Here is a 14,827-nt window from a genome sequence, read left to right on the forward strand (position 1 = left end):
AGGGGAGTGGATCACACCTTTAATTATGTCAAAACAAAAATTACCATGTCAAAATAGTGCAATTTATTCCTGGCAAAGGAACCATAGGCAGGAAAAGTTTCAGGGTAATAATGTGAAAAAAAAGTATTTTCTGCTATGCAATACACTCCTTCTTTATACTGAAAAAAACCAAATTAACAAACCCAAATTTCAAAGCATTTCCAGAGGTACAGTATTGTGTCCAAAGCTGCAAGCATACCCGAGAGTAAATCTCCTCACTGACCACTGGCTGCTTTTTATTTGACCTTTTAACATCCAGAAATTCCACCAATGGGCGAATTGTTATCCCCTGTAGAAAGCAACACATAGATAAGCAAGAAAATCGTTTCAGACATTACTTTTTTTGGCCATGTGTCATTTTTATGTACTATTCAAAACATCAAATAATTATTTACCAGTAGTTGTACTTAGAAACTAGGCACTTTAATGATGCCCTGAAAACAACATTTTAAACTAATAAATCTTACATTGTGGTTCACAATGTACTTTTAGGTTCTAAAAACCATGATGAAAATATGAAAACCTTTTATGTGCAAATACTGATGAATTACACTGACAAACATGTTGCTGACATGGAGCATGTACAAATCTAGCACATCTAGATAGTAATGGTTCCCCTTTCCTTCCCACCAAAGAGGAACCCTAACAGAAAAGATGAAGGCATAAGAGAATCTTCTGCAAATGTTGAACATGCAGTCTTAAGTATTGCTAGTCATCCTTGCTATGTCTACAGGGGATAGTTAAGAGGGCAAGGAAGAAATTTTACCCTCGGTTCTAATTGTCTAATAGGGTTTTTGCCTTCCCCATAGCAAAAGAGTGTAAGTTTGATTAATTACTGAATGAGCATAACTATCACAACTAGCTGCTGGCATTTAGACACTACCTGAGGACATATTATAGGGTGGGCATGACCCTAAAGAGGTCCATTTAAAGGGGCCTTCGAGGCTGGCATATGGATCACACCCCTAAGAGGCTGGTAATGGGCAGGAACAGCAGCTTCTACCACTTCCAGTTCTAAGACTAGCTGTCTTTTCTGGGTTACTCCATGGTCCCCAGCCTAAGCCCCAAGGAACCTGTAATCAGTATTTCCTCCCCCGCAATCCAGTATGTCTGTATCAACTTTCCCTCCTTCCCCTTTAGGCTGGTTGGATCCTGGACCCAAGCAACTAAGATCAAGGCCTTTTATGCATGTGTACTTTGACTAGTGTTCTCTGCTGGACTGACTCAGTTCTTCATTGGAGTTATGCATGATTTTTCTGTCCCTCAGAGTTCACCTTACTCTCACCCCATGCTTTCCCTGCATTTTCCTGATTATGTTTTACCACAAATTCAAAGTCTGGTCCGAGCTCACCTTGGTTCAAATTGATGCCATTTGTGTTCATATGGCAAACCTCAGGTGTTTCTACCCATGCCCCCACACACCCTCATTCTCGTTTCCTACTTCCACGCTTCCTCCAGCCAGTCTTCAGCCAACCCCTCCCATGAAGCCCCGGGAAGCTATGCAGCTGCTTATTTCTCCAACACCATGACAATTACAATTCTCCAGTTGCCCTCCACCTGTTTGTGTATGTAAATGCTAATTTATAGAGAATACACTAAATATTTTAATAAAAATGAAGAGAGAGGCAGATGAGGGAAAGATCCGGTGCTCCTTCGCCCCCTCACTTGCAGGTAACTCATTACCCAAATGTGGGGGGCATTACTTAAATGTGCGGGGGGGAGTGCCAGATCTTTCCCTTGGCTGCCTCTCTATTCATTTTTATTTATTTATTTATTTAGTGTTTTATCGCTAAATTAGCATTTACACACACACACACAAAACAGGCGGGTGCAGCTGGGGAATTATGATCATCATGGTGTTGGAGAAATAAGCGATCTACTTGGAAGTAAACCCCATGTTACTCAATGGGGTTTACTCCCAGGAAAGTGTTTGCAGGACTTGCAGCCTTATGCTGCTGTTTTTTGTTTTCCCACCCAAATGTGTGGGGGGGAGTGCTGGATCTTTCCCTCAGCTGCCTCTCTCTTCATTTTGACAATCTGCTTGCAAAGCTCGAAACCACCCAGGTGTTAGATTTACTAAGTTTAGTATAAATCCCCTTATGAAGTGTTGCCTCCTTGTAACAGAGCTCATTCATTGATAGAATAAGATACGACTAGAAGAGAACAGAAGGCAAGAGGGGACATTATTTGGTTCATGCAAAATAAATTCTGTCACTGCAGAGTAAATTCAACTACTACATTTACCAGTTCACTTTCTTTTTTGCATGAAATGTTTCACACTAAAAGCTGTGCTATTTTAGCAGTGACAAAGGGATCCAATGCAAATAACCACTGATTACTACCAACAAGTAACCCCCCCCCCCACCGCCCCATCTTACCTGAATGAAAACAGTGAAGAATATCACCACAATAGCAGCAGTAATGAACAGCTTCTTTCTGGGGAACACAGCAGCGGGAAGTAGGAAAACCAAAGAAAAGCATATGGCTCCACGGAGGCCTCCATAGGCAATAATAAATTGGTCCTTAAATGTCAAGGGAATAGTCCGGAACAGGTTAATGATCTGAGTCAATGCAAAAACACCTAAGCAAAGCAGGGAACAGAAATACACGTAGCTCAGAATGCAGCTAAATGTTAGTCATCATCATCACTACCTTAATTTTAAGAAAGTTTCTCTTAAATTTACTTATTTGTTTGTTTGTTTATATCCTGCCTTTCACCTCAGCGAGGACCCAAAGCAGCTTACATAATTCTCCTACCCTCTGTTTTATTCTCACAACAACCCTGCGAAGTAGGTTAGGTTGAGGGCATGGCTGGCCCAAGCTCACCCAGGAAGCCTCCATGGCGCGAGTGGGGATTTGAACCTGGATTTCCCAGATCCTAGTCTTGACACTTTAATCATTACACCACACTGGCTCTCAAGAAAAAGAGAAGCTATGAGAATAAAAGAATAAATAAGAATTGTCGTGCTCCCTAACTTGCATTCTATTATATAGAAGTGTATAAGGTTTATTTACATGACACACACTGCAATTCTAAGCAGGCCTACGCAGAATCCTACTGGACTGAGTGTGGCTTACTCCTAATAAAGTGTTCTTAGAAGTGCACTGACATTATCTCAGGAACTACTTTTTCATCAACAACCTGAGCTTTTCTGCATTCGGTCTGTCTCAAGCCCTATGCAAATAGTTTATTAAAATATCCCATAGGGGAGAGAGAACCAGAATTATAACTGCTGACGTCTGAAATAGAAAAATAACAATAAATAACAATAAATAAAAGAACAAAGCACAATCAAGTATTACATGCCCACAAGAAAGATAGAAGGACCTCAAAAATTAAAACAAGAATAAACAAAGCAGTACATATTTTTGGATTAAGAATGCAGTCCATTGAATTATTTCGGTACATGAGGACCATTTGGTTGTTTTCGAGTGATGATTTCTCCAAGTAACTCAAGAACGCTCACAACGACGTGAAGCCTGACTCTTTCCAAGTCTAAATTCCCATTATTATTTATCATTATTCCCATTATTATTTATCATCTCAAATAAACTCATTTGAGCTAAAGACTATTTTTCCCCCTGAAATCTCTACATATGTTTATGATTAATTGAGATTAGTATAATCCTAATTACCTCAATGGTATCTCCAGAGGAAAATGCTACAAATGATAACCACTGGTCAAGACATAGTTTCGGGCAATCTTGTGTTTTAAAATATTTGTTCTTCCTATATATTTTATGTAATGAAATTAAGAGGTCTGCAGATTATGATGATTATCATCTCAGCAACTCTTAGCCATTTTCAGCTCTTCTCTCTGCCCATTCCCTCTCCCACTTTCCTTTCTCCATCAGACTTTTCCCTCTAATCTTTTCCTCTTCTCCGAGTTCTTCATTCCCATTTCCAAATCCCAGCCCTCCTCCTTTCCCCCTCTTCAGCTTTCTTGGTCTTTTGTATCCTGGGCCGTGATTCTTTTACTCCTCTTGTCCCAGGCATTCCTGTCTGCACTGCTTCTCTCTAGGATCTGAGGTGTTCAGGCAACAGTGGTCAGATTTGATGGGCATTCCCCATGTTCCTGGCATTAGAGCAGCTCAGCCAACCGCTGCTAGAAATCGCAAGATGAAGACCAGTGTTAAGATGAATGAAGGCTCAAAACTGGGAGAAAAACTTTTACTTCCCCCCACCTCGCCAACTAGGATTGCCAGCTCCAGGTTGGGAAATACCTGGAGATTTTGGGGAAAGAGCCTGAGGAGGACAGGGTTTGGGGAGGGGAGGGACTTCAGTGGCCATTTTCTCCAAGTGAACTGATCTCTGTCACCTGGAGATCAGTTGTAATAGCAGGAGATCGCCAGCTACCACCAGGAGGTTGGCAACCCTACCGCCAACCCAGGCACATGGCAAAACTATCCTATGGCAAGCAAACCCTCCAAAGTGGCCATTTTCTCCAAGTGAACTGATCTCTGTCACCTGGAGATCAGTTGTAATAGCAGGAGATCGCCAGCTACCACCAGGAGGTTGGCAATCCTACCGCCAACCCAGGCACATGGCAAAACTATCCTATGGCAAGCAAACCTTCCTGTTCCTTTCCTTACCTAGGGTAAGGACATAGCAAATGGATAAAGGATTAGCCCAAGAGTCTTATGTGTGAATCACATTTCTTTCTTGCAAGTTCTTTTCACTTCCTGATGAGTCTAGGTATTTCTATTTTAACGAAACTGTTGTATGAAGATAAGCATCTTTCAGTTACAAATAAAATGTTCAAGGGCAATCTAGAATGCTGGAATTCTTACCCAGTGCTCGCCAGATCAAACAAAAGAGGAGGGTGAAGCAAACAAAGGCCCAGTTCCACTCATGATTCTTTCCAACGGTGGACACGCCCATGAAGATGAAGATAAGAGTCTCACTGACACTGCTCAGCATCTTCATGAAATACTTTACGGTGGTGTAAGACTTCTGAGAAACATTCTCTTCCACATATTTGTTCATGGTCATAGCACAAGCTGTAATCCTGAAGGAACAAGATCAACTTTAACACAGTTTCTTCATATTTTCACTGAAGTGCATGCACCCTGCTCCTCAATACAGATGTCAAGAACTCAGAAAGGGGCTAAGGCACACTGAAGAGCAAGGCAGCCTTTTATTCCTGAAGTACCCTGGCTGCTGTATCATCAGTATCCCAGCTGTTATACTGTCAAACTACAATCTGAGAGGCTTAAAACAACTGGGCGATTTTTTGGCCTGTATGAAGCAACTTCCTAAGTTCCATAAAAAGCTCAGCATCCATAAGTAACCATGTGGACTGGGATCCTATTACACATAAGTGAATCATGCTGTTTTCAACGGGACTAGGAACATGCACAGCAGCATTTTTGCTAAATATTCAGTCTCTTATACCACATCATAAACTGCTGTTTAAAAACATGTTTGCAATGAAGTGCTTGGGAGCCGCACTTGGGAGGTAAACAGACTCATTTGCTTACAGCCATTTGTGCAGGGTCAATTTTGATGCTTGCTCAAAGCTTTTTTTAAAAATGTGAACTTTAAAATGCCTATTCACGGTCCCGATGCAAAAGGAGAAATTCCACCCCACCCACTCGCCTGCTCCTTCTTTCCTTTGCTTGCACAGTCATTAGCAATCGCCGGTTGCATCGCTAATACGCAGCTGTGATTTTGCATGCTTCCTTGAGGGGATTCTGTGAGGCGGGGCGGAGCAAACACAAAAGGTCATATTAAAGGGGCTCTTAAGAAATGCGAAGCAGGTATGTGCTGGCTTCCCAGTCACGTCCTGAATGACGGTTCAGCGTGAAAAACTCAAAAAAATATGCGAGGCACTTGAGCCTGGAATGTGCTGCTAATTACCAAGCATAAATGGCCCCTATGTAAGCCCATGTAACTCAGTCGATGAAAAGGAACCCAAAACGGTATGAAATTTACATCTTATATTCTAATAGTCAAGTGTGGACCCATCTGCAGAGACTTATAACAGGGGATAGGGCCCTGACAAAATGGATATTTTTCTCCAAATTTGGGGAACCCTCTCCAAGCTTGCAGAAAAATCTTAAAAGGTAAAGGTCCCCTGTGCAAGCACCGGGTCATTCCTGACCCAGAGAACAGTTGACTGCGCAAGATAACTGTTGTCTGGATGCAGGCAGGTACACAATGAACAGGTACACAATGAAGAGGCGGGCAGACTGACAAAGAGTAGTGGAAAAGGCCACTTTCCCCCAGCTCTTCAGTGGCCAACTGGGTAGGGAAGCTGCTGTTGCTGCTGAGACGGCTGACCAGGGGGCTGCTGCTTCCATTGAGGCAGCGAAGAAGCTGGGATGGTGGGGAAACTACCTTCGCGGAGGTGTCAAACCAGAACAACAGGCAGCTGGGTGAGCAGCTAGACAGGTGTGTGTGGGGGGGGGGTTCCCACCACCACTGCTGAGGCAGAGAACCAGCCGGATTGGCAGCTGGGTGAGCGGCTGCATTCATAGGGCAGCCTCCACCACTGAGGCGGCAAGGGGGTAGAGCAGCAAGGGGGTAGAGCAGCAAGGGTGGGGAAGTAGGTGAGCAGAGTAGCGAGGGGGTGAGTAAAGCAGTGAGGGGTGTGCCAAGGATGGAGGTATATAGGCAGAACAGAGAGGGTGGAGGGTGGGTAGAGTGCTGAGGAAGGGGGTGGGGGTAGATCGACAGAGCAGCAAGGTGGCGGTGAGAGGAAAGGGTACAGAAAGGTGACAGGGGGTTGTTAAAAGTCAGAGAAGTAAGCAGGGACCTGTGAGAGAATTGTCTTGTGCATTTCTTGCAGGTCCCCGTTTGTATCTATATATTTAGCTTGTTTGATTATTACTTGGGTCATACATAATTAGAGGCGTGCAACAAAACAAAAAAACTTTCGGGAAAATTAGGATTCGGGTATATTGGACCCGAAAATGTTTGGGATTCCCAAATACCCATACTGGTATGGGTTTCTTTCAGGTTTGGTGGGGGGGGGGGGTCCAAAAAAATTCAGCTCCATTATAGCCTATGGAGAATAATTCTAAGACTTGGGGGGGTGTTTTATGGTAGAGGCATCAAATTTCCAGCATGGCTTCTGGTGGCTCTTCTTAGAAGAAACGCCAGGTTTGGTAAGAATTGGGTCAGGGGGCCCAGTTCTGTGGCGACCCCATCCATCCCCCATTGTTTCCAATGGAGAGACAATGAGGGCCCATAAAATTGGAGCCCTGACCCAATCTTTACTAGACTTGGTGGATCTTGTAAGGAGAGTCACCAGCAGGTATGCTGAAAATTTGGTGTCTCTACCTTAAAAAACAGCACCCCCCCAGCCCCGGAAATAGTCTCCATAGGCTATAATGGAACAGAAGGGGGGATTTAAAATTTAAAGCACTGCGGAGTTGGATGTGAATGTGCTAAAGCAGGTTTTTTTTTTTTGTCTTTTTAAAAGGGATTTCTTTCTTCCCTTTGTACTGCTGTAGCTGGCAATTCTGAAATGATCCTGGAAAAAAGCGAATTTTTTTGGCTTTTTAGGGTTCAGGATTACCAGCCACAGTTTTAAAAGCCATTTTTTTCTGGTTTGGCTTTACTGAATGCACACCCATATACGTAATTAATAGGGATTATAAGCCCTGTGTGCCAGGTATACATGCACTCCCTCTTCCCCAAAAAAATAACTGATTAAACAATTTTCCTGCTTTTCAGATGCTGGTAGACATAGGTACATACAATACATGCACAGACACATTTATCAATTATGTATATGCAAGGATTTGCAGGAGTGACTTCATTTCCCCCTGAATCCCCTTCTCCACACTATTTCCTCGTTCTCTCTTCCAGGCAGCCCCCATAATCTCTCCCCATTTCCAAGTTTGTTTCTCTCCTTTCTGCTCACCAACCAACCTTTCTTTTATCTGCCCCATAACCTTCAGTTATTTACTTCACTATACCCCATCTTTCTCCCCCTTGGAAATCCAAAGCATCTTACATTATTCTTCTCTCCTCCATTTTATCCTCACAACAACCCTGCGTGGTAGATTAGGCTGTGAGAGTGTGACTGGCCCAGGATCATCAGCAAGCTGCCATGGCAGAGGGGGATTTGAACCTGGGTCTCCCAGAAGCTGGTCTGTCTCTGTCTCTCTCCACCTTTTCCTTGGAAAAAGTATGATCAAGTTGCGAAAGTCACGTGGTAGCATGTTGCTCAGGCGAGTAGTGTGGTGGCCACTGCTGAGCCCAGCCAAGTTGTGAAAGTTGTGTGGAGCCTGTTGCTGTGCCCAGGTGAGTTGTGTAGCATCAAGGCATTCAGAAGCCATCACCACACTTGGGTGAGTTGTGCATATTGTATGGTAGCAAGGTGCCCAGTAGTTGCTGCTGGGCCTGGCTCCAATGAGTTCCCGCACCAATGCAGGAGAAAGGGGACAAAGGTTGGACTGAGAGGCCAAAAAACCCCTGGAAGGGCCCTATCCCCTGCATTAACAGGTGGATATGAAAGATTATGCATAAACATGACCCCAAGGTACTTAAATTTTCTTTCTATCTCTACAGAATTTACTTCTCTGTCAATATTAATTACAGCCCACAAGGCAGCTTCAATTGAAAAAAATAACATGGGAGAAATAGCTCCTCCCCGGTCCTGTTCCATGCTTCTGCATGGAACTATAGCCATAGATCTGCAATGTAAGTGCAGTTTTGCCTGTAGTTACATAGCAGTAAACACAATTATGGAACTCCAGGGGCAGGGGGCAGGCAAGAAGGAGCTTCGAAAATTCGAAAATTTTGCAGCAGAGATACAGCAGTCAGAGACAGGGTTAGGTATATTCTCCTCCCATCCTTTGCCTCATCCTTGCTCCAAACCTGTCCCCAATGAAGAAGCTTCTCCTGGATAAAAAAAAAGAGCTGATGTCACCTGTGCTTATATGTAATTAGGCCTTGATTTCAATGGACAAGTGTGAGTAACTTGTACACCAAACTGTGGTCAGAGTATACAATAATAGAAAATGAAGTATACTGATAAGACTACAAACTACCATCTCCGGTAGAGAAGCCATAATTCCCCCCTCACCTCCCCCACCCCATGTACAAAACAGAAAATGATTCTTCATCTAGGAAATGCTTTCACTTGCCTTTGTGGTAACTCGATGTACACAGCTATCTTGACTACCACACCAGGTGGCAGCTATAATTAAGTATTCCCTTCTTGAAAATAAATTGGCCTAGTGTGATTCAATTTGGAAAGATTTCACTTTTTACAAGATAGCATTCCATGACGTAGGATGAACTGCAAATAGATATCTTATATGAGTACAAATGCCAAGCTTCCTGTTCTGGTGCTGCATTCTCAGGTGTTTTCCATAATCTCAAAAGCTAACTAAAGCCAGATTTACACAGGACACTGCCATGTCACACTGCATTAAAAAAAAAAATCAAGGTTTGCTACCAAGCATGTTTTTGTGAGGAAGCCAAAGACAATATCTGAATATATATCTCTGGCTCCTTGAGTATCTGTAATATGCACCATGGTGGCCATTTGTAAAATAACTCAGTAGAGGTTACTCCACTAGCAAAGCTGTTTAAGCCATTCCTAAAGTGTATTAAGGCAATATTCTATTCTAGGGAATGAAGAAAATGGACTGAACAATTCTACTCCCATAATAACAGAAGAATGTATTCCAGTTACACCATAGAAGACAGACATGAAGTGGAACCATAGGAAATTCACAGAGTTAAACTTTGTGGAATTCATGCGTGTGAACATGGCATTTCCAAAATTGATGTCAGCCCATTTTCTTGTACTATATGTAACAATACTTAGAATCACAGAATCATAGAGTTGGAAGGTGCCATACAGGCCATCTAGTCCAACCACCTGCTTAATGCAGGATCAGCCTAGAGCATCCCTGACAAGTGCTTGTCCAGCCTCTGCTTAAAGACTGCCAGTGTGGGGAGCTCACCACACTGTGATTCCACTGTCAAACAACTCTTACTGTAAAAAAAAATTTTCCTAATATCCAGCCGCTTTTTTCCTTAAAAAATTCCTATTTTTTTTCCTAATATACCTTTCCGCCTGCAATTTAAATCCATTATTGTGACTCCTATCCTCTGCTGCCAACAGGAACAGCTCCCTGCCCTCCTCTAAGTGACAGCCCATCAAATACTCATGTCCCCCCTCAACCTCCTCTTCTCCAGACTAAATGTTCCCAACTCCCTCAGCCTTTCCTCTTGGGCTTGGTCTCCAGGCCCCTGATCATCCTCGTCACTGTCCTTTGCACCCGCTCCATTCTGACCACATCCTATTTGAAGTGAAGTTTGGTAGCACGTATTTGAATGCATCCTGGAACACTGCAATTCGGCTCCCCCACAAAGTTCCCTACAATGCTGATAAAAAAATACATACAGATGTTCAGCAGCCATTTCTTCTGCAGTTCCACTGTGGAAAAGGGAAAGAGGGTGACCGGACAACATTCCCTACCAATTCTCTCCGAGTAGTCTTCAAGAAATTCCTTTTGCCCCAGCCTTAGTGCAACTCTCTCGATTCTGGGAGAGCCCTTGGGATGCCAGGTGGTTCCTGAAGTTTTTAGCATCTCACCACCCACTTTCACAAGTTTTTTGTTTGCAATGGAATGCTGAAAACCAGTAACTGCCTTGGGTGTCAGCAGCTGCAGGGTCATTTGGTCATCCAGATATCCCATCTCACAACTACTGGTATTTGCCTAGAAACACAGTTATGGTGCAATCCTAAACAGAGTTGCGTCATTTAAACCCCACTGATTTCAAAAGACTTAGAAGGTTGTTGCTTAGGATTGCAGCATAAAGGAACAGAATTGTGGATAATACCAATAGTAACTGGGGGAAAATTATGATGTGGTCTCCCTTTCTCTATGTTCATATATTTGCTCCTTTTAGTTCCCTTTCTGCAAATCTGGGGCTTTTCTTATATTTTCTTAGAGCTGTCTAAGCTGTTCATAGTCTAGCATCCAAATTTAGTTATCCACAGATGGGGTTAAATTGATAATTAGATATACTGATTATATATGCCTTATGTTATCTTAAAAAGGTAAAGGTCCCCTGTGCAAGCAACGGGTCATTCCTGACCCATGGGGTGATGTCACATCCCGACATTTCCTAGGCAGACTTTGTTTATGGGGTGGTTTGCCAGTGCCTTTCCCAGTCATCTTCTCTTTACCCCCAGCAAGCTGGGTACTCATTCTACCGACCTCGGAAGGATGGAAGGCTGAGTCAACCTTGAGCCGGCTACCTGAAACCGATTTCCATCGAGATCGAACTCAGGTCATGAGCAGAGCTTGGACTGCAGTACTGCAGCTTACCACTCTGCGCCACAGGGCTCATTATGTTATCTTAGCAAAAGTAATATGCTACTAATAATAATAACTTACTTGTTCACCTATATGACAGAATTTAATCTATTTTTATTTTCTTTCTCTGGCCAGGTATCCTTTTTGGCCATGGTCCCGCATAAATAAAACCATTAAATTAATTGACTTAAGTACATCTAACTCAGTACTGGATTGAGGTCTATGAAATGTAATCATGTTCACTTATCTAAACCTCTATTTAAACCAGGAAATGGAATAAGTTTGATGATATGCACCTGAAATGCAAGTCACTCTGTACAAACAAGGCAGTTTCTGTCTGATGACTTTTTAAAAAAAAACTAGATCATTGGATGTGGTCATCAAGTTACTCTGACCTACTGTTACACTTTGCAAAGATTTAGATGTGCTTTTCAGATTACAACAAATGACAAATACATTATATTAAAAATTAAAAGCAATTTTTTTGTAAACTTCTGTTTGTTCCATGCTAGAATTAAAGGTGAATGTACACAAAACGCTAAATTAACAAAACCAAAAAGATTCCTACACTGACCACTCTCACTGATTTTTCAGTATAAGTCACTTGGTAAAAGCTTCATGTCCTGGATACAAGTTTGGCAGTTTTGAATCTGCATATTAGTAGCACAATCACTTGTTCCTGCCTTTCATAAAACCATATATCCAATTCAGATGCCGATAAATACAATTGTTAGAGTCTTTACAAAGCCTCAATTAGAGGCCTTGGATTTGTGTGAAATGGAAGACATTAATAGAAAAATATCTGCATACAAGGTATTTCTATGTTGCGATTGGTGATCAAAATTTGAACCAGTTCTGACGCTGTATTTTTATGCTGTCAGAAAAGATCACTCTGGATGCACTTAGTAGACTAGACACTTTTCATTCTAATCATTTCTAAAATGTATATGGTGCGATCCTAAACGGAGTTACACCCTTGTAAACTCATTGACTCACATGGCTGTAACTCTGCTTAGGATTGAACTCTTAAAGTAACCCCAAGACTAAAGATTATTAATGGTGTATCATGGGACTCTGATTATAACTGCAGTTGAGTGATTGGGAGTAGTCTACGTCATCCAGGAAATATTCAATGAGAAGTCTTGTTAATCTGCTGGGGGGAAAACCCAATATTTTTAACTTCATTTATACACCACTGTTCTCCCCAAATAGAACCCAAAGCAGCTCATATTGTCCTCCCATCCTCCATTTTATCCTCACTATAACCTTTGTGAGGTAGGTTATGTTGAGTGTGTGACTCAGCAAGCTTCCATGGGGATCTGAACCTGAGCCTCACAGATCCTAGTCTGAGTCTGATACTCTAACCCAGGGGTGTCAAACATAAGGCCAGTGAGCTGGATCAGACCCCTTGAGCACTCTTATCCGGCCACGAGCCAGCCAAGGCAGCCAACCCCCCAAGTCTCGATCTGGGCTGGCGAGGCATGGCCTGGCCCAACCAAGTGGCATTTATGCCATATCCAGCCCTCGTAACAATTGAGTCTGACACCCCCCTGCTCTAACCACTACACAACGCTTGCTCTCTAAGCAAGATTTGTGGCATCAAACTAATATATTGTGACATATGTTTTGATGGTCCAGAGGCAATTTTTTTCAGATACCTGAGAAGTTACCTTCACTGGAAGATTCTATATATACACATACATGTTTATGTTCAAACAGAATGAGGACAGCGAAGGACATTCAAAAAGGCCTGCTATCCAATCTATACAGTAACATGCAGAATTCAAAGGAAAACAAATTCCAGTCAGAATAAAAAAGATCTGAACTGTGGGAGTGGATCACTTCCAACTGGTGATGAATTTGCAAAGCAACTTACTTTTAAAATGCATTAACCTCTAATCCGTCTTGGGCATTGTGGAAAGGTGGAATAAAATATTTATGGAAAGGTGGAATAAAATATTTAAAATAAAGAAGGAGGAAAATTTACTTTATAGGGACAGGTAGTTGCTGTCTGACCCACAGATTGATAGTAATAAATCTGAATATAAATTCTAATTCAACTCAGAATCTTCCTTTAGAAAAAAATATTTAAGAGGGAAAAATAATGGCAAATTAACTTTTGCTATTGGCCACAGTGTTGTGCTGCTTATATCTCATTTATTTCAACTGGAGGGTTGTATCCACTGAAATTAAAAGGAATGGATGCTACATTCTGTACGTTTAGAACACATTACTGAAATACAGGTGGCTTTTTATTTCATACAAAGAATGTGAGCAGAGTCTCTTTTCTCATATGAGAAAATGAGAATCAGCAGTGCTACTCGATAAATCAAGATGCAGGTTAGCATCAGGAACATGGAGCCCACCAGATGCATGTTGCTCTCTAGAAGTTTATGTTAGATTATCTACCATTATGAAATAGAAAATTACCACAAAAACCAACTGTATTAAAAAGGATTCCTAATAGCTTAGAAGCTCTCTAAGTACCTAACCATATGTTGTAAATGACATCTGAATGTGAAACAGGAGGAAACATGAACCCACACAAATGCTGTGGACAGAAGGGAAGAGAAGAGATGGGACCTTTCAGAATTGGGTCAGACTGGATTAGTATGTTACTTTATTTAGATGCATTTCTACAAAGAGGTTTGCATAATCTTAGATTTATTAATATATTTTCTATGTTTGTAGTTTGTGTGTGTGTGTGTTAAGTGTTAATTCTCCCCTGACTCATGGCAACCCTATGAATCAGAGTCCTCCAGAACGTCCTATCTTTAACAGCCTTGCTCAGATCTTACAAATTGAGGGCTGTGGCTTTCTTTATTGAGTCCATCCATCTCATGTTGCAGCTTCCTCTTTTCCTGGTGCCTTCAGCTTTTCCTAATGTTGTCTTTTCCAGTAACTCTTTTCCAGAACGCTTCTAATAATGTGACGATAGCCTCAGTTTAGCCATTTTAGCTTCTAGGGACAGTTCAGGTTTGATCTGATCTAGAACGAACTCTTTTTTTTTGGTGGTCCACAGTATGGTCACACTGTCTTCTAACGCCGCATTTCAAAGGCATCTACTTTCTTCCTGTCAGCTTTCTTCATTGTCCAACTTTCCCACCCATACATAGTAACCAGGACTACTATGGCATGAATTAACTTGTTCTTGGTTTTGGTTTGCAGTTTAGCAATATCTTTTTTGTTTTGGTTTTGGTTTGTAGTTAAGCAATGTTTGATTTAAGTTTTAGAATTTATATCCTGCTGCTCCATGTTTCTTTAAACTGCTACAAGTTTCTATTCCTGTCCCTTAGTACAACTGACTTACAAACATTTTAAGATTATACATTAAGTAGGAAGCTGTAATGTTATATGTTACTGTTAGAGATACAAACATAATTAGGCCTCTTCGCCCATTACATTCTCAAAAATCAGTGGGAGAACATTTTAATCTTCCGGATCGTTCCAGTGTTGACCCAAGAGTGGCATTCCTCAAACGAAGAAACGTCAAGAGGAA

General features: G+C 41.9%; 1 protein-coding gene across 1 annotated transcript in view; it reads right to left on the reverse strand.

Moving 5' to 3' along the window:
• Positions 1-14,827, reverse strand: part of SLC9A2 (solute carrier family 9 member A2) — a 31,388-nt gene that overhangs the window by 9,535 nt on the left and 7,026 nt on the right. Inside the window, 3 exon segments of the mRNA XM_056861885.1 lie at positions 239-328; positions 2,418-2,620; positions 4,831-5,048. Coding sequence (XP_056717863.1) covers positions 239-328; positions 2,418-2,620; positions 4,831-5,048 — 511 coding nt within the window.

This window comes from Euleptes europaea, chromosome 16 (assembly GCF_029931775.1).
Source record: "Euleptes europaea isolate rEulEur1 chromosome 16, rEulEur1.hap1, whole genome shotgun sequence".
Classification (NCBI taxonomy): Eukaryota; Metazoa; Chordata; class Lepidosauria; order Squamata; family Sphaerodactylidae; genus Euleptes; species Euleptes europaea.